The sequence below is a fragment of the Neofelis nebulosa genome, chromosome X (assembly GCF_028018385.1).
Source record: "Neofelis nebulosa isolate mNeoNeb1 chromosome X, mNeoNeb1.pri, whole genome shotgun sequence".
Taxonomy (NCBI): Eukaryota; Metazoa; Chordata; class Mammalia; order Carnivora; family Felidae; genus Neofelis; species Neofelis nebulosa.
Window position 1 is genome coordinate 41,480,954 of NC_080800.1, and position 19,638 is coordinate 41,500,591.

The window sequence follows — 19,638 nt, forward strand, 5'->3', positions numbered from 1 at the left end:
CTTTCTTTTGTTGCCTCAGTGTCAAACAGCAGTGTTCACATGCTGTGAACCTGGCCTACCCTGAGGAGCCGGTGGGTAGGCCTTTTTTCTATGGAGCTAAGCAGGTGTAGCTGTGGGTCCTTTCACCAAAGGTCAGTCACCCACGAAGTTATTACAACATTCATTTACATTTGAGCATCCAAATCAAAAACTGCCCTTACTTAACATCATCCTGGCAAAATTGCTCATACCTCTGGGCTTATGAGCTTTTGCTGATTTGATCAGTTGTTCTGGTGACATTCAAAGAATGTCTCTATACCTAGGATATATTGCCCAGAGAAGAAAATGACCCAGGGATAATCCTGGAATTTTCCCCAGCTGCAGCCATGTGGTATGTACTTGAAGATGTTAAAGCTGCATTTTAGAAATCCCAAAGTAGTATTTTTCACTAATTCTCATAGACCTTCCCCTCTACACAAATTTCTCCATGTGAGATTTGAATTAACTTCACCTTTACCCGTGCATTTCCTTGCCTTTAGTATTACCGTTTCAGTCTATAGTATGTTCACTGCCATAGATTCGGTCCTTAGATTCAGACCTTTAGTTCAAGTTACATATGAAAAGATGAGTGACATAACGTCATTGTCATCATTATCATTATAAATCTTGCATGGAAGTATAATATACACATAGAGAAGTGACCAGAGCATAACTGTATAACTCAGTGAACTTTCATGAATGAAGTACACTTGTTTAACTGCCACTCAGATCGAAAAATAGAATGTGACCAACACCCTAGAAGCCCTCCTGCTCATGCCCAGTAACTGACCTCCCTCTCCATAGGTGACAGTTTTTGAACTTGATATTGAGGCTAGATTGTTCTGTTCATCATAACAGTTGTGAGATTTATCCATGCTGTTGCATGTACTAGTTTATTAAGCTTCACTTCTGTGTCATAGTCCATTTTGTCAATATTCCACATTTTATTTATCCATTCTGATCTTGATAGGTATTTGTATCACTTCCAGTTTTCAGCTAATATAGACATCTTTCTTCCTTTGACATACATATGTCTACTTTTTTGTTAAGTATATTCCTCAGAGTGAGTTTACTAGGTCCTAGGGTATGAAGTTCAGCTAGGATATCTGCTGCTGAGTAGTTTGCCAAAGTGGTTGTACTAATTCACACGCCCACCGGCAGTGTAGGAGAGGTCTGTTTGCTCTGCTTCCTTACAAACACTTAAGTAATGTCAGTTTTTGGTCGGTCTTTCCAAGTTTAGCCATTCTGGTAGGTAATAGTAATTATGATTTCGATCTACATTTCTCTGATAACTAATGAGGTTGAGAACCGTTAAGAAGTTTTCTTGCCATGTGGATAGCCTTATTTTTGAAGTATCTATTCAAATTTCTTGTCTACTTGTCTGTCTTTTTCTAATTGATTTGTAAGAGTTTATTATATATTGGTGATAAACACGTTTTTTAATCTCTTCCTTTATGGCTGATGGCTTTTTTTTTAAGTTTCACTTATTTATTTATTGAGAGAGACAGAGAGAGGGAGGGAGAGAGAGCGTGAGTGGGGGAGGGGCAGGGAGAGAGAGGGAGAGAAAGAATCCCAAGCAGGCTCCACACTGTCAGCACAGAACTCGACACAGGGCTTGATCCCACGAACCGTGAGGTCATGACCTGAGCCGAAAGAACATCCAATTTCTTTAAATAAATAACGAATAAAATATATTTGCCTTCAGAGCACCTGGCTGGCTCAGTCAAAGAAGCATGCAGCTCTTGATCTCATGTTCATGAGTTCAGGCCCCACATTGGGTGTAGAGATTACTTATAATAAACTTTAAAATATATATATGTGTGGGGCGCCTGGGTGGCTCAGTCAGTTGAGCGTCTGACTTCGGCTCAGGTCATGATCTCACGGTTCATGGGTTCAAGCCCCGCATCGGGCTCCGTGCTGACAGCTCGGAGCTTGGAGCCTGCTTTGGATTCTGTGTCTCCCTCTCTCTCTACTCCTCCCCTCCTTGCAGTCTGTCTCTCAAAAATAAAAATAAACACTTAAAAACATATATATATATATATATATATATATATATATATATATATATATGTATGTGTGTGTATGTATATATGTATAAGATATATACATATATATATATCTATAGATATAGATATAGTGTGTGTGTGTGTGTGTGTGTAGTCATAGTCTGAGGTTTCTTCCAGAAGCTTAATAAACATGTTAGTTTAAGTCAAGAACATTTATAGTCTACCTTGTTCCACATAGAATTTGAGGCAATCAATATGAATAGTTAGCAAAATATTCTTTCTTTTAGAACAAGATGAATCTTGAAAAAAATTAGATATTCTATAATTACCTCATAGGCCATGCACCAAATAAGCATAGCATATTTAATCTCATTGTCTTGGGAGAATTCATATGCATGTCCTGTCCTTTTCAGTTGGGTTCATTTCAGTTGGAAGCAGGCCTCTGTCAGCAGTTCCCAAGTTTTTAGCTTCAATAAATATTTTAGGGTTCTGCTTTTTTCCTCAAATATTTGTCGCCTTTGGCTTTAAAAACTCCATATGGTAGGAAAGTTAAAATGTGCAAAAGCATATAGTTATTAACTTTATTCAACATACATTATGTGGAATCATAACCTTGTGGAAGAATGCTTAGGAAGAAATATTTATTGTATATTTACAAGGTGGACTATGCCTATGTATGCTTACATGTCTTTATACAAATACGTTTATGTTTATGAATCCTTCTACATATATAGTGACTCTTGAGTAAAGAAACTGGCTCCACAAGCCTTCCAGAGAAACAGTTTTCATTTTATGATATATGTACATATTTCTTTCTCTCTTTTTTAGAGGGTCCACTGTGTTCTTTAAAATTTCCAGGGAATGGGGTGCCTGGGTGGCTCAGTCAGTTAAATGACTTCAGCTCAGGTCATGATCTCACGGCTCATGGGTTCAAGCCCTGCATCAGGCTCTGTGCTGACAGCCTGGAGCCTGCTTCAGATTCTGTGTCTCAGTCTCTCTCTGCCTGCCTGCCTGCCTCTCTCTCTCTCTCTCTCCCTCCCTCCCTGTCTCCCTCCCCCACCAACAATAAATAAACATTAAAAAAATTTTTTTAGGGGCACCTGGGTGGCTCAGTCGGTTAAGCATCTGACTTCAGCTCAGGTCATGATCTCGTGGTTCGTGAGTTCAAGCCCCGCATTGGGCTCTGTGCTGACAGCTCGGAGCCTGGAGTCTCCTTTGGATTCTGTGTCTCCCTCTCTCTCTGTTCCTCCCCCACTCGCACTCTGTCTCTCCTTCTCTCAAAAATAAATAAAAATTAAAAAAAATTTTTTTAATTGCCAGGGAAGAGTGCCTAGGTGGCTTAGTCTGTTAAGTGTCTGACTATTGATCTCAGCTCAGGTCTTGATCTCAGCAATCTCAGCATCTTGAGTTCAAGCCCACACTGGGCATCGAGCCTACTTAAAAAAATAAAAATAAACTAAAATTGCGAGAGAATAAGAATCCAGATTTCCTCTTGTTTGTATTCTGATGCTTCATGCAGTATCTAAAACATTGATTGTAGAATACGTCATTGGTGAGAAACTTCTCTTTCTTCCCTTGCTTGGTTTCCTTGGCTTGGGCTCCTAAGTGTCAGGAGGGGTGAGAGGAAATACAGGTTTGCTCAGGCTTGCTGGAGAAGTTGATAGAGGAACAGGAATCTTTCATCCTGTCATGTTACCCTGGCCCAGACTTATGGTCACTATCATTTATGGCTAGGAAATGCCTGAAGTTTATGTAAGTCCATGGTCTTTAGGGTTCACCTCATTTACATAAATAGTGAAAATAACGAGAAATATAGTAACAATAACATTATTAAACATCTTTTTTTTACTATATACTATGCTAAGCACTTTATATATTTATTTCACATATCATAATAGCCCTGCAAGTTTAATACTATTTTATCATAATTTATGACTACTGTCCTTACTTTTTAGCTAAGAAAAACAAACCTTATAGAAACTAAGTAGTTCCCAGGGTGCCTGGGTGGCTCAGTCGGTTAAGCGGCCAACTCTTGATTTTGGCTCTGGTCATAATCTCAGGGTTGCTGAGTCCAGGCCCCACAACGGGTTCTGCACTGTGTGGGGCCTGCTTAAGATTCTCTCTCTGCTCCAACCCCGTTCGTTCTCTCTCTCTCTCTCTCTCTCTCTCTCTCCCTCTCCCTCTCCCTCTCCCTCTCCCTCTCAAAATAAATAAAACTTAAAAATTTTTAAAAAAAGAAAGTAGTTCCCCAAGATGACTATGTATGTAAATGGCAGAAAAACCAGGCTTGTGAGTCTATAGCCTGTACTTTTTTTTTTTTTAAGTTGGGAAGGGGCAGAGAGAAAGGGTGAGAGAATCCCAAGCAGGCTCTGTGCTAGTAGCCAAATCAAGAGTTGGACGCTTAACCAACTGAGCCACCCAGGCGCCCCAGTCTATACTCTGTGCTCTTTACCACCATCCAGTATTGCCTCCATGGCAGAAAATCATGACTTTGGCTGAAATATATCTATCTTTGGTATGGAATCTGCTGTGCCTTTGTGCAGGTATCATCTCTTCCTCAGTTCCCCCTTCTAAACAAACGTGGTAGCTATTGCACCAAGAACACACAATGCAACATTATTAGAATGAATGATAACAGAGACGCAGGAGCGATAAGTATAACTGAAATATCTCATTAGCAGTCAGAATGTTCACGGCAGATGACAAAACTGAATCTGTAGAACCATTTACTTTCTAGAAAGGGATCTGTCGTACCTCTCAGTTGGCAGAGCAAGGGATCTCCCCCTATGGAGGCAAGGGAGAACATTCAGCTCCACCATATGGCCTGAGTGCCGTTGGTCCCACCCAGTCAGTCCCTAGAATCTGTCATTTGTCGACTGTTATCAGTATCTTTCTTTCACTTGTCTAGGGTTGTGGCTCAGAAAGTAAAGGATGTTCTGTTTATGCGGCCCCGGAAGTATATCCGCTGCTCCAGCTCGGAAAGCACAGAACCTGGCTACATCAACATCATGGAGTTGGCAGCATCTGTGTGTCGCTATGACCTAGACGACATGGACATCTTCTGGCTCCAGGAACTCAATGAAGACCTCGCAGAAATGGGTAAGTTCTTTTCTTACAACTAAGTTATTCCTTGACTTGACTCGTGGTTTTTTTTAAGTTGTCAGGACCATTTAACTTGCTTTCATCTTGTGGCTTCTTTTCTTTTCTGGCCTTTTCATTTATTTTTCTCTTTGATCTTACCTTAATGAGGCATTTCTTGAAATGCATAAATATACTGAAATAGAGCAATAACATTTAAATCTGACCTTTTCTTTCCTTGTTCATTGTGAATAGCACAGGTCAGGGATGGCATGTAGGTTTTATAAGATTGTTTTCCAGTTCTGATTGTGAGAGTGATCATGGCTAATTGGACTCCTGGTTGAGGATTCTGAAGCTGGTTCCTGGCTCAGCCCTGAAAAACACTCTGATCAGTGGGCAGGGCCAGGGGCAGCAGCACTTCTGCCGTCTCTGCTGGGTGGACAGAAGTTGTAACTTCAGCATTAGGCAGCACCGCTGCACCCGACAGGTCGGTGTGTCCGGTGAGCCTTGATGCCAGACTTGTCATTTCCTGCCGGAAGGAGAACGAAAGGCCTAGGGCAGAACTTCCCCTAAGCAGTTCTCAGCTATCTCACTACCTTTAGCGAGTTCTGAAGTTGTCATGCAGGTCTCGAAAAATAAAATTCAATTAAGCAAAGGCAAGCAAACAAACAAACAAACAAAACTTGGAAGTACACGTAATAATAGTGGTAAAGTGATGGTATGCCGTACCGTACCGTGCCGGCAGTGCTGGGAAATGCTAGGCTGAAAGGAAACTCACTTTGTGCTTACGCACAGCTCTTTGACCAGTCTTCAGCCTGAGCGGTGTTTAGGTCCATATGGTCCTTTGGAACTCTGTGGGTGGTTTTATTTAAGTCTCTGTAGGAGATACGGTAAAGCATACATTTGTTTGCATTTTTGCTTGAATCACGTTTATCCATTGTTAGCACAACAAGGATCAGCAGTTCTCCTTTTCTTCCCTCCCTCCCCTTTTTTTCTTTCTTTTGAGGTTGGCGTCTGAATGCATGTGAATAAAAACTTAACATCGTATTACATCCGGTTTGGCATGGTGGTGGCAGTTATTCTGTCAGCAACCAGTACTTCTTGCTTTTGGAAACTTTTTACTGTATGTCTTCTCTTGCTCTGCCTTCCAAAAGGAGAGAATGGGTGTCAGTTTAGGGTGAGAACCACAAAGGGAAGAGAATGAAAGACTGACAGAGGGGGTAAGTCAGAGAGCTTAATCGAGTGGATTGACGGTTCAGCGTGCGGTTGTGCTTAGGAACCGTATGACATCTATATACATTATGATCATTCCAGGCCTGCCTTCGGCATGACACCACCTGATGACGAGGTCCCTTTGGTATTTTGCAGTTAATTCCCTTTGGATGATTTTTTATGGCCTTTTTTTACTTTAGAATAGTTTTAGATTTACAGAAAAGTTGTAGACGTAATACAGTTGCCGTGTACCCCTCGCGCAGTTTCAGTTTCCCCTAATGTGAACAATGTCTCACTTGCCCATAGTACATTTGTCAAAGCTAAGGAACCAACACAGGTACATTACTATCATCTAAATTCTAGACTTTATTGAGGTTTCATCAGTTCTTCCACTAATGATCTTTTTCTGTTCCAGGATCCCATCCAAGACACCACATTGCATTTAGGCTTGGAAGAATTTTAAAAAAGGATTGCCTTATCTCAAGTCTTACTCTTTGGAGTAAATGATATTGTAGTGAGGCTTATAAAAGCTTAAAATAAACTTGTAAAACCAACATTAAATTAAGCATATTTTTTGGTTCAGATTAAGGAATTTTAAAAATTGAGTGCTTACTACATAGCAGGCACTATACTAAGCAGTGTACAAACATTACCTCATCTCAGCCTCACAAGAAATCAGTGAGTTTATATTATTGTCCTTATTTTATAGATAAGGAAACTAAGCCCTGAAGAGGATAAATAACTTGTCAAAGTTTACGTAACCAATATGGGGTCAAGTGGAATATCCTCCTCCACGCCAGGAAAAAAAAAAGTGTGTGATTTGTCTTGGCTGGAAAAATGAAACATACTACCTAGGTGGTTTTTGCTTTCATAAGTAGCTACGACACTAAAAAGGTTGTTTGCAATTCCAGAGTCTCTTAGTATAGCTTATATTACAAATGAAGTAGAACACTTGGGTAAATTTGTTTGAATCATTGTCAGAATTGTTCCTGAGTTTACAAGCTGTTAAATATATATGTGCTCTCACTAAATCATTAGTCCCCCCAGAAAGAAGTATGTTTAGTTGTTGCCACTATCCACCATATGAATCTTTTAGTTGGGTTTATTAAGTTGGTTTTATTTAATTAAAAGTATAGAAGGAAAAAGAATCAAGAGGCAAAAAAAGGTAATTTCAGAATTTACAGCTAGACCTTTGTGGATGCTAATAGGTTTATTTTACATATATAGTTTGCCGTTGGAAAATATTATTGGATATTTTTAAAAGTCGGGCTTGAAAAACAAAATGTTTCATATGTACAATGACATTTACAGAACCTAGAATTTTCTTTTATGACTTAATACCTTTTTATGTGAAAATTTCTTCATATAATCATTAGATGGGACTCATTTGCTAAGAATGAATTATTATTTATGTCCAAATAGTTATGTGATCCTAATTATCTTATTATGCTGTAAATTAAAGTGTTCAAAATTACAAAGCTCAGTAGGAACTTCTCCCTCAGTGGGAATAAGAGAAAACAGATTTAGGAGGAGACTGGTTAGGATGTAGACAGAAAACTGAAAGAGTCAGTAATACATCTTACAAGGAATGTGGTGAAATGTATTTCTCCTTTCATGTGTCAAACACTAATACGTGATGATAGGTAAATATTAGAATAGCTCTAGTAAAAGATTCTTTGAAATCTGGTTGTTTTAGATCAGGGAAGAGATGGTTTTATCTTTTAGAATCCCTCCCTCCTTGCACCGGGCTCACAGTAGGTGATTTGGGAATGACAGCTGACTGATGGGTTGATTGATTGTTTGTATTTCTGTGCAGGTTGTGGGCCAGTTGATGAGAATCTTATGGAAAAGACAGTAGAAGTCCTGGAACGCCATTGCCATGAAAATATGAACCATGCTATTGAGACAGAGGAAGGGCTAGGCATAGAGTATGATGAAGATGTGATCTGTGATGTGTGCCGGTCTCCAGACAGTGAAGAAGGGAATGATATGGTGTTCTGTGATAAGTGTAACATCTGTGTACATCAGGTTAGTGAGAGTGGAGACCACCGCCTCCCCACGGTCAGCCTTTCTGAAACTCAGTGATGGTCTCCAGCACCCATATCTGGGTAGCAGTTTGCATTTAAGGGGGAAAACAAAGATTTGGCCTGGCTGTTCTTCAGTAATTCCTTTAGAAACAATACTTGTGATCCCCAAGGTGACTGACTTACTAACTTTACCCCAGGGGGCTAAACCCAGATCTTTTTCGTGTCCCCTCATACCCATGCTGTTGAGATTGCCTCGTTTGATACTTTCACCGTCCCCTGGGGAGTCTCCTTGCTGCTGCCCGGGAGTCTCTCTTCTGCCTTGGAATCCCTGCATGGTCAGTAACCTTGGTGAGTTTACACTTCCTACAGCTGGAAGTACAGACTCTTTTTGCTAGCACCCAGAGCCCTCTCCAGTCCTCCTGATAAAGAACCCCCAGGAAGCTGAGTCCAATACACTTCTAAAGATCACAGAATTTTAGGACTGCAAAAAACTATCCCACTCCTCAGTTTTACGGATAATACCAGGAGAGCTGAAATGACTTTACCCAAGCTCTTCCAGTTGGTTGACAGTTATTTGTCATCCTTTCTACCATAATGCCTTCTTTTTTTCCAATGTTTTTTTTTTTTTAATTTATTTTTGGGACAGAGAGAGACAGAGCATGAACGGGGGAGGGGCAGAGAGAGAGAGGGAGACACAGAATCGGAAACAGGCTCCAGGCTCCGAGCCATCAGCCCAGAGCCTGACGCGGGGCTCGAACTCACGGACCGCGGGATCGTGACCTGGCTGAAGTCGGACGCTTAACCGACTGCGCCACCCAGGCGCCCCAACCATAATGCCTTCTTAATTAATTATTGATGATGATGATGATATCAACATTCTTTTTGGCTCTTTCCTTTTCTTCCTCCCATAATCCCTATCCTCCAGCAAAATAAGGTTACTTAAGGGGGGCAGTGATGACTATTCCTGACACCGTCCTGTCTCCATGTTTCAGCCACACCCCAACTTAAAATGCTTTCTCCTACCTCCATCTATGAAAAATCTATGTATCTTCCAAGATCTAGTTTAAGTCTTGTCGTGAACGCCCCTACCCTAAGTGATTTTTCACTCTTCTGAACCTGTTGTGTATCTCATTGATTTCATTAATTTATCTAGCGAATAGGTATGCAGCACCATCCATGTGCCAGGACTTACGCCACATGCTGAAGACTCAGTCAGTGATGAAGAGGCAGACATGGCCTTTGCTCCCAGGGTTATCAGAGTCTGGTGTAGAGGCTACATGGAAACTGCCCAGTTAGCACAATACGCCAGGTGTTTTTGTAGACAGAAGTTCCATGCTGCCGTGTAAGTGCATGGGAGGGATGGAGATCAGGGACAACTTCCAAGAGGTGGCATCCAAGCTGAATCTAAATGCCACATACAGCAGCAGTGCGTGTTCAGGCAGAGAGGCGAACACATTCAGGCAGGGTAGTGGGAGTGGGCACAGTGTATCAGAGGCAACTCTGAGCTGTTCAGAGCTGCAGAGAGTGGTTGGGTGAAGCAGGGGAGGATGGAGAGCGACAGCACAGAGGGATTACAAGGGCCACGAGTGACAGGCCCTTGCTGACAAACTAGGGAACTTTGGTTTTGTCCTGTCACCCCTGAAGGCTATGAGTTGTATTTTAGAAAGACCACTCTGGCTACAAAATGACTAAAAAGATTAAGTAATGCACTGGGGCACCCGGCCGGCTCAGTTGGTAGAGCATGTGACTCTTGATCTCGGGGTTACGAGTACGAGTTCAAGTTCCATGTTGGGCATTAGAGATTACTTAAAAAGGAAGGAAGGAAAGAAGGAAGGAAGGAAGGAAGGAAGGAAGGAAGGAAGGAAGGAAGGAAGGAAGGAAGGAAGGAAAGAGGGAAGGAAGGATGGAAGGAAGGAAGGGAGGAAGATAGACAAGGTAGGTAGATAGATTAGATAACACAGGAGATCAAGGGAAAACAGGGCTTAAGACTTTAATTGCCTGGGCCACCTAACCTAACCCTCTGCATTAGAAGGTACTCAATTATTCTGTGACCCAGTTGGGTCTTTTTCTTCATTTTGCTTGTTTCCTTTAAAAGAGTTCATTTCAAAAATTTACCTTCACTCTACCAGTTACTGGCATTTATGTCACACCTTTAGTGAGAAAGGAAGTATCGTTTAAGTATGAACATAAGTATCTGATAGTACCAGTCCACAGTCCTTCCTCTGTAGTTCCAAAAATTTTTAAAGCTCTGAAAACTGCTAGATTTTGCTTAAGTTTAGCACCAGAACTGACTTGGGGCAATACTAGAACTCACCCAATATGAGGCTATTTATACTGTTTATCCCATTTTGCATAAATGCTCATATAGTTTGCTAGAGAAATATTAATGTATTTGAGAATACGGTACTGCCCCTGGTCCCATTGGGAGTTAGGTAATATACCATGTATGTACTTAATACTTTCCTAAGATCTGACCAGTTTTGAATTTCCTGATGTTTCTCACCCTGAATCTAATCATTTAGATAAATGATTGTGGATCTATAGTAGGCTTGAAGGGAAAATAGTACAAAGGTCATCTGTGTATATCTTCTGTATTTATCCTTCACAGTAGGGACAAACACTAAGGAATTATTTTCAGATTCTTTGACTAAAAAACGAATGTAGCCTAATAATTCTCCTCAAAGATTATTTTATCTGTTTTGAAAATATATCCAGTAATGACTATAAATGATGCCCTTTCCTCACGTAGAAAGTGATGACAATAACACCTGGCCAGGCCTTGCAGGATATAAGCTGGTATGTATTAAAGCTGAATGTTGTTGGGGCGCCTGGGTGGCTCAGTCGGTTAAGCGTCCGACTTCGGCTCAGGTCATGATCTCACGGTTTGTGAATTCGAGCCCCGTGTCGGGCTCTGTGCTGACAGCTCAGAGCCTGGAGCCTGCTTCGGATTCTGCGTCTCATTCTCTGTCTGCTCCTTCCCCACATGTGCTCTGTCTCTCTCTGTCCCTCAAAAATAAATAAAAATGTAAAAAAAAAAAGTTGAATGCTGGTGCCACACAAAGTTTCATATAAAAGAGATTCTTCCAAAGTGAGTATATTCACTTGAATTCTGAAGAGATACTGAGGTTAGAGCTCCCTCTGTTGACTGAAAAGTGACTTAAAATGATTTGGAAGATTTGGTTTACTCCTTAATAGAATCAGGGACATGTTGACATCTCTATTTTTTAAACATAATTTTTTTTTCTTTACCGCCACCATATTATGTCAAATGTTTGTTCCTATGCCACTTTAATACACTTGTGTCAGTACTTTAGAAGAGAGGGTTACATCAATAGACTTGAGGTTTTAACTTTAAAAATGTGAAAATCAGGACCATTCCGAGTCCCTTTGTATGTTCCATTTTTTGGTTTTTAGCCCAGGTATTGAACACTCAAACCAAGGCCTAAATTAATTTGCCTGAAGTTTATGCTCATAGTTTTTAGATCTGTCATATATACATTTGGCACTGAGTTTATTAACCCCCTGAAACTGTAACACATATGTCTGTGCACATGTGCAGTTTTCTCAGGAGAATCCACCCTTTACCATTTTGTAGTCTGGAAAAACTTGAGAGCCACTGCTATGCAGTACAAGCTTTTATGATCCTATGGCCATGAATAAGTATATACAAGGGCTCAGTAAATGATTTTCTGCCCAATAAAAGGACCAGGAGATAAAGGGGATCCCTAGAACCACTGGTTTTTCTTTTGCTGGTCTGTAAGAGGCTCTCTTTTAGGGAAGAAACTTGCTTTCATTTCCTGGCAAACATTCTGGACCTCAGAGAAAGAAAAGCTCTGACGGCTAGGAGCCTTATAAAATGATGCCCTACTGTTGGAAGAGCAGCCTGGTTGGAATTCAGCCTCAGTTATTGATCCAAATTAATTTGTTCTACCAAACCACCTATTCGACCTCAGCATAGAAAGCATTCCAGATAAACTGGTGATAAAAGACCTACCCCCCAGTGACCTTAGAGTCTCACTGAGGAGATAAAACATAACAGCTAGAGTCGGGAAGACTACACGATGCCGCCACGTACTTGGTGAGGGAAACCATGTTGAGTAGAGGGCAAGGGTCAAGAAGTGGAGAAGACACAAGAGGCTCTATGACCTGAGAAGTGAGGTGAGGAGCACCAGGCTTTAGATCAGGGGCCGGCAGACTTTTTCTTTGAAGGGCCATATGGTAAATATTTTAGACTTTGAGGGCCGCATACAGTCTCTCTTACATATTCTTTTTTTTTTTTTAAGATTATTTTATTTATTTATTTATTTATTTATTTATTTATTTATAATATGAAATTTATTGTCAAATTGGTTTCCATACAACACCCAGTGCTCATCCCAAAAAATGTGCTCTCCTCAATACCCATCACCCACCCTCCCCTCCCTCCCACCCCCATCAACCCTCAGTTTGTTCTCAGACATATTTAAAAAAAAAAACAAAAACAAACAACATTGCTCTAAAAATACGAAAACCATTCTTAGCTTGTTGGCCTTAACAAAACAGGCCTCAGGTAGTAGTTTGCCAACCCATAATTTAGATCAGGGTTGGGGGTGAGAACAGAAGGAATTTCTAGAGGGTTTGTTGCTGTGCAATGGTATGAAATCTTTGTTTTAGTAAGAAGAATATGGCAGCCAAATAGAAGAAGGATTGAAGGTGTGAAGGGGGTGGAAGAGAATTTAGGAATAAATCAATTCAGGCATAACATGATAAGGACTTGGATGGAGCAGTTGTGGTGGGGATGGAGAGGAAGGTCAGAGCCCAAGGGCCACTCTGGGAGGACTGGTATGCCTCAGGGACAGTGGATGAAAGGAAGTGGATAATATGAGTACAGGAATTTTGGATCTGGAAGCTGGGAAGCATGGTGGTGATATGGATAGAGAGAGTTTGGAAAAGGAGCCAGTTGAGGGGTAACACGATAGTAACTGTTGGAACCTGAATCCGAGCTATGGGTGAACCTCCTGGGGTACGTACAGATTTTGAAGTTGCCATGGTGAATCAGTCAGCGGTGGAAAGTTTGCCAGGCCACATGGGGATCCAGGAGGCCCCCCAGGTTTAGTCTTTAGTGGTGAGAGTAGAGCAGTAAAGAGGGGAAGGATGGGCGGGCGAGATTGGAGGTAGTAAAAAAGGAAATCTAGAATGTTTTCCAAACTAACCCCCCCTCCCCCACCAGTAGTTCATTTATTTGTCCAAATTCATTCCATGAAGGATTTGAAGCAGCTTCTAGAACTCTATGGAGTATTGTGATTAGTCTAATATTCTCTTCAATTCAGGATTCATTCACAAGTCCGTTTTTCTTCAACCCAAGCAAGTAAATGCTGTGATTTGCTGAGTGCTTTTTATACACCAGGCTCTGTTAGGCTCTTGAAGCATTAGCTCATTTGCTCCACAAAAGTTTCATTCTGTTTCTTTTTCAACACTTTTTTCTTGATTACAACAGTACATGACATGTAGAAGTTATTCCGTTAGTGTATGACTAAGTATAATACATAATTTTGAAGAAGCTTTAGAAAACAGAGGCAGAAAAGAAAAGAAGTATGTAATCCCCAAACTCAGTAACAGTTGGGCCAGCCTTTTTGTATGTATTTCCTTCTAGTCTTATTCTATTGTCCTTAAAGTCAGTTCTCGTAGACAGACATGCTGATCTTAGATGCTGGAAGGTGCCTTTTTTTTTTTAAGTGTTTTAAAATTACTAAATCCTGGATATGAGCTTTTGGGGCCTTATTTGCCTTTCTCCTAAAAGCAGAGAGTACTCTGTGACTGCACCAGAGCAAACATCAGCCCTGCTGAAAAGATGCTAACCATTCTCCCCTCTCCTGCTCGTGCCTGCAGGCCTGCTACGGCATCCTCAAGGTCCCAGAAGGCAGCTGGCTGTGTCGTTCCTGTGTCCTTGGCATTCATCCACAGTGTCTGTTATGTCCAAAGAGAGGTGGGGCCATGAAGACTACCAGGACAGGGACTAAATGGGCTCATGTCAGCTGTGCCCTGTGGATTCCAGAGGTAAGACTCATCCGGGCTTGAGCCCATTTGCTCCAGGTGCACCTGTTTCCCACGGCATTCAGACCGACTCAGGCTTCATGGAGATGCTTCATTCCTGCTCCTGCTCCTGCTCCTGCTCCTGAGGTGATAATGCTTCCACTTGAGCTCTCTCACGCCCTTCTTGGATGCATGTGAGCATGGAAGCCCACACTGATTAATTTATAGATGGTGCCACCAGTGGTAGTGAATGAGTTTGTATGAGAAGAGAGCCAGGATAGGAGCAGATTTTTTTAAGGTGCACCTTACACTTAAAATACCAAATACTAAGTGTACAATTTCATGACTTTTACACATATCTGTAACCACAACCCAGACCAAGACAAGGAACACCTCAGAAGTAGACATAGAGCACCCCAGAAGGATCCCTCATACCTGCTTTCCAGTCCCCATTTGGGTCCCTATTACCATTTTGATTACTATCACTATAGATTAATCTGTTTTTGAATTTCATGTAAATGGAATCATACAGTATGCACTCTTTCCTGTCTGCCTAGCACTCCATGTTGTAGTATGGATCAGTACTCATTTGTTTCTTGCTGAGGAGTATTCTGTTGCATTGATCTACCATGATTTATTTATCCATTCTCCTTTAATGGACACTTCCGTTGTTTCCAGTTTTAGGTTATTCTGGATGAAGTGAGCATTACCTCTTTTGCCCACTATGATGGTTGCCCTTTGATTTTTGAAGCCTTTTTTTAATGTTTTTTTTTTTTTTTTTATTAAAGAGAGGGAGCACGAGTAGAATCGAGGGGAGAGAGAGAGAGAGAGGGAGAGAATCTTAAGCAAGCTCCATGGTCAGCATGGAGCCCAGTGCGGGGCTTGGTCCCATGACCCTGGGATCATGACCTGAGCTGAAATCAACCAAGTGAGCCACCCAGGCGCCCCTGATTTTTGAAGCTGTTTTCAGAGCTTAGACTCAACATTTGTCTAAGAGCCTCTTTGTTCAGAACTCCACCCCTAACTATTTAATCTGGTCCTTCAGTTGCTGATATTTCATAAGAGGCTGTGTGCTCACTAAATTGATTAAAAAGGGCTTCCAAACATTACTTCTTCTTACTTATGGCTGCTCTTTTTTTTTTAACCCGTTTAAACATCCCACGCACATCCTCTTTCCCCAACCCCTATCCAAGCCAGCACATTTGTTAACTGCAAAACAAGAGAGACTTTAGAATCCAGTTCATGGGAAAGCTGATGATACTGTATCAGTAATTCATTCTCCCTTAAAACTTCCTGGCACCCGGCTGGCCCAGTGAGTAGAGAATGCGACTCTTGATTTCCAGGTTATAAGTTCGAGGCCCACGTTGGGTGTAGAGATTACTTCAAAAAATCAAATAAAAAAATAAACAAACAAACTTCCCTGGCTTTATTCTTGTTAATGACAGTTCCAGGGGAGTTAACTATCTAACAATTGAGCTTAGAGTCACATAGTTAAACTGAAAGTCCTCGATAAATACTACAGTATTCTTACGGATATAGGAATAAGTATTTTTTTTTTAATATTTGGATAATGGTTCCTTTTTCTTACTAAGAATGTCCAGCTCATAGACTGACATGAACTCTCAGGTTTCTGGCCTGAGAGTGACTGGTCTTCAGCAGCAAATGTCCCAACTAATAGAGCAGGCGCTCTCACCACATAAGAGTCTAGAACATGACTCGGGAAGAGTCCTTTAAAAATAAAAGGAGCTGGGGCTCCTGGGTGGCTCAGTCGGTTGAGCATCCAATCTTGATTTCAGCTCAGGTCATGATCCCAGGGTTGTGGGATCAAGCCCTGCATTGTGCTCCACGCTGAGCATGGCCTCCGTGGGATTCTCTCTTTCCCTCTGCCCCCCTCCCCTGCTCACATTCTCGCTGTCTCTAAAATATAGAAAGAGAAGAAAAGAAAGAAAGGGAAAGAAAAAGGAAGGAAGGAAGCTGTCTTCCCTGTTGACGTTGTTTATTATGGTTGTTTTTAGTACCTTTTGGGCTGCTCAAGATCTCTGTGATCTTTCTGCTGTTAGTTTCTGGGTGTGGGTAGAACTTGTACTAGTTTAACCGGCCTTATTCAGAGTCCTTCACTTTTTAAAGTTGTATCTCTCTTGGAAACTCCCGTACACGTTTGTAGGCGAGAGGGAGAACGCTTTTTAGCAGAAGTTGTTTGACCCCTTGTTTCATACGGAAAAAAATGTTTTCCGTCTTTTGGTAAAGCATTCTTTCCTTTCGGCACTCTCCCAAAGACTGATTTCGCTTTGAAGCTGCTTTGGCTGAGACAGTAGAGCAAGCTGATGATGGTCACATGATTTGAAAGACCATATGGTTTGGAAACGTTACCATCCTCATCCTTCCTACGTACGTGCTGCGACCTCTCCGTTACACAGATTGCTGCGACTTTGCCACAATTCCGGGATTCCTTATAAACCGAACTGAAAGGCTTGTCACTGCCTGTTTTTCATCCTCAGTTGATTAGATGACAAAACGAGGCATGTGGCACCATCTCTAACAGACACGAGATGCTAGATTTTGTGAATTTTAATTCCTCTCCTTAGTGGCTTTCTTTGGTTCCTAAGTAAAGTGCAGATACGTATCTTGGATTCATGAAGGTAACCACGCCTAGCCTCCACTCCTGCCCTCTCATCCTCTATATGAGTCATGTCCGTTACTGGAAATGATCAGTGGTCTGAGCAGTGGCTAGAGACAGGTTTTATTTATTCTTGGTTCCATAGTAACCTTAAGAGATGCGGCCCACCTCATTGTCTTGATGGCCTGAGCGTCACATAACATCATTTGTGGCTTGTGAAAGGTACTTCTGGAATGCCTTGGTGCCTCTGCCTTATGGTGGCGTTTTATTTATAGGTCAGCATTGCTTGTCCTGAGAGGATGGAACCAATCACCAAGGTGTCCCACATTCCACCCAGTCGATGGGCCTTAGTTTGCAGCCTGTGCAAGGTGAAGACGGGGGCCTGCATTCAGGTAAGTCGCCGAGAGAAGTGGTGGGGTGGGTCCCACTGAACTGGCCAGACTCAACATCCCAGTGAGAGCAGCCTCTTGACTGAAAGTTGACTTGGGAGGCCCCCCACTCACTCCTCCTCACGGGGGCTCTGCCATGGTACAGACCATTTCTGGAGCGTTTTTTTTTTTTTTCTTTCCAGACATTGCCTCTGGACCCTTCAGCTTATTCTTTTCATTCATAGTGGCCGTTAACTTCCATCCTTTGCTGTCGGATCTGATGAATTAGGTGATCTTTGAAGCTAGATGATACCATCCTGGGTGGAAACAAGCCATAGATCTAAAACAACCAGGCCCAGGTTCCAGGATGATTTAACCAATGACTCTGCTGCTGAACTAAGTACAACTCAATTTAGAAGGGAAAGGTGCATCTGAATAGATAAATCCTGGTGTATAGGCCCGAAAGTCCTGCTCGCAGGCACGTGTGTTGCCTTCGGTAGTACAAGTAAAGTTTTCTGAGACGTCTGAGATACAGGAATTCAGCTGCATAAAGTAGAAGTAGTAGCTGGTGTGCCCAACAGCAGCAGTTGGGTGGTCGATGAGACTGGGAGAGGCCAGTTACCTCCAGGAAAGGCAGAACGGTTGACCCTTCTACTCCCCAGGCCTCCTGCATAGGAGCTACAGATTGGTTGGAGTTAGATTTGCCTGCTAAGCTTCTTCACAGAAAAGGGGCCATACGATGTTATAGCTTAGGGACAGTGGCTCTAGGTATTTCATGAAGTTTCTTGCTGTCTGGCTCATCTTGTAGATTTCTTGCTACAGACCCGGGATCAGCGACTCCTCAGAATAGCCTTGGTTCATTTACTGGGAAATGGTATTTAAAGAACACAATATGGGAGCGCCTGGGTGGCTCAGTCAGTTGAGCGGCCGACCTCAGCTCAGGTCACGATCTCACAGTTCGTGAGTTCGAGCCCTGCGTCAGGCTCTGTGCTGATGGCCCGGAGCCTGGAGCCTGCTTCGGATTCTGTGTCTCCCTCTCTCTTTTCCCCTCCCCCACTCATGCTGGCTCGCGCTCTCTCTCTCTCTCTCTCTCTCAAAAACTGAATAAACGTGCTATTGCATAGGGGCACTTGTACCCCAATGTTTATAGCAGCACTCTCAACAATAGCCAAATTATGGAAAGAGCCTAAATGTCCATCAACTGATGAATGGATAAAGAAATTGTGGTTTATATACACAATGGAATATTACGTGGCAATGAGAAAAAATGAAATATGGCCTTTTGTAGCAACGTGGATGGAACTGGAGAGTGTGATGCTAAGTGAAATAAGCCACACAGAGAAAGACAGATACCATATGGTTTCACTCTTATGTGGATCCTGAGAAACGTAACAGAAACCCATGGGGGAGGGGAAGGGAAAAAAAAAAAAAAGAGGTTAGAGTGGGAGAGAGCCAAAGCATAAGAGACTGTTAAAAACTGAGAACAAACTGAGGGTTGATGGGGGGTGGGAGGGAGGGCAGGGTGGGTGATGGGTATTGAGGAGGGCACCTTTTGGGATGAGCACTGGGTGTTGTATGGAAACCAATTTGACAGTAAATTTCATATATTAAAAAAAATAAATAAAAAAAAAAAAAAGACAAAACAAAAAAAAAAAAAAAAAAAAACTGAATAAACGTTAAAAAAAAATTTTTTTAAAAGAACACAATATGGGCCCCAAAGGCCCTTTTAATTTTTTAAATTCATTTTTGCACCTGACAGAATTGGGTACTTTGTCCTGCTTTTTTTAACTTTTTCCTGCTGATACTATTTAACTACAGCAGTTACAAAGGAAAAAAAACTTGAGGGAAAACTATTCCCACGGGGTCTACTACCATAATACATTGCCTGTTTAGGTTTTCCTAAGTTCTCTCCCGGTTGTTTCTCATATGTGAGCCCCTCGGGGGCCAAGGTTGTACATCACTCTTCCATGGATTGCCCCTAGCACAAAGGAGAGTGTGCCTGCCCGTTGTCAGTGTTCAGTTAGTGCTTACTGAATAAATATATCCATACTTAATGGTATCATAGATTTGTTTATAACATGCATTCTCCCCACTAAAACAAGAAAAGATTTTCCGTGTTTTTATAATTATTAGTAGTCCTTTTATAATAGCACATTGAATTTATATCCATTAATTTACTTATTTTCATTATTGTGGTACCTGCATTTTTCTCCTATCTTTGCTATTTCAAGGGATGGTTTTTTAGAATAGTTAGTAATTGGTGGCATGACTGTGGTGAGAGAGAACACTGGCCTTAACCT

The 19,638-nt window shown here is 41.7% G+C and overlaps 1 protein-coding gene across 8 annotated transcripts in view; it reads left to right on the top strand.

Moving 5' to 3' along the window:
* Positions 1-19,638, top strand: part of JADE3 (jade family PHD finger 3) — a 138,039-nt gene that overhangs the window by 101,053 nt on the left and 17,348 nt on the right. For all 8 annotated transcript variants that reach the window (XR_009257346.1, XM_058714780.1, XM_058714779.1 and 5 more), the window contains 4 exons: positions 4,933-5,123; positions 8,131-8,342; positions 14,210-14,377; positions 17,246-17,362. Coding sequence is in view for 7 of the 8 variants with exons in the window: in XM_058714780.1 (XP_058570763.1) it covers positions 4,933-5,123; positions 8,131-8,342; positions 14,210-14,377; positions 17,246-17,362 (688 nt within the window). In the remaining variant the exon portion in view is untranslated. The remainder of the gene's footprint in view (positions 1-4,932; positions 5,124-8,130; positions 8,343-14,209; positions 14,378-17,245; positions 17,363-19,638) is intronic.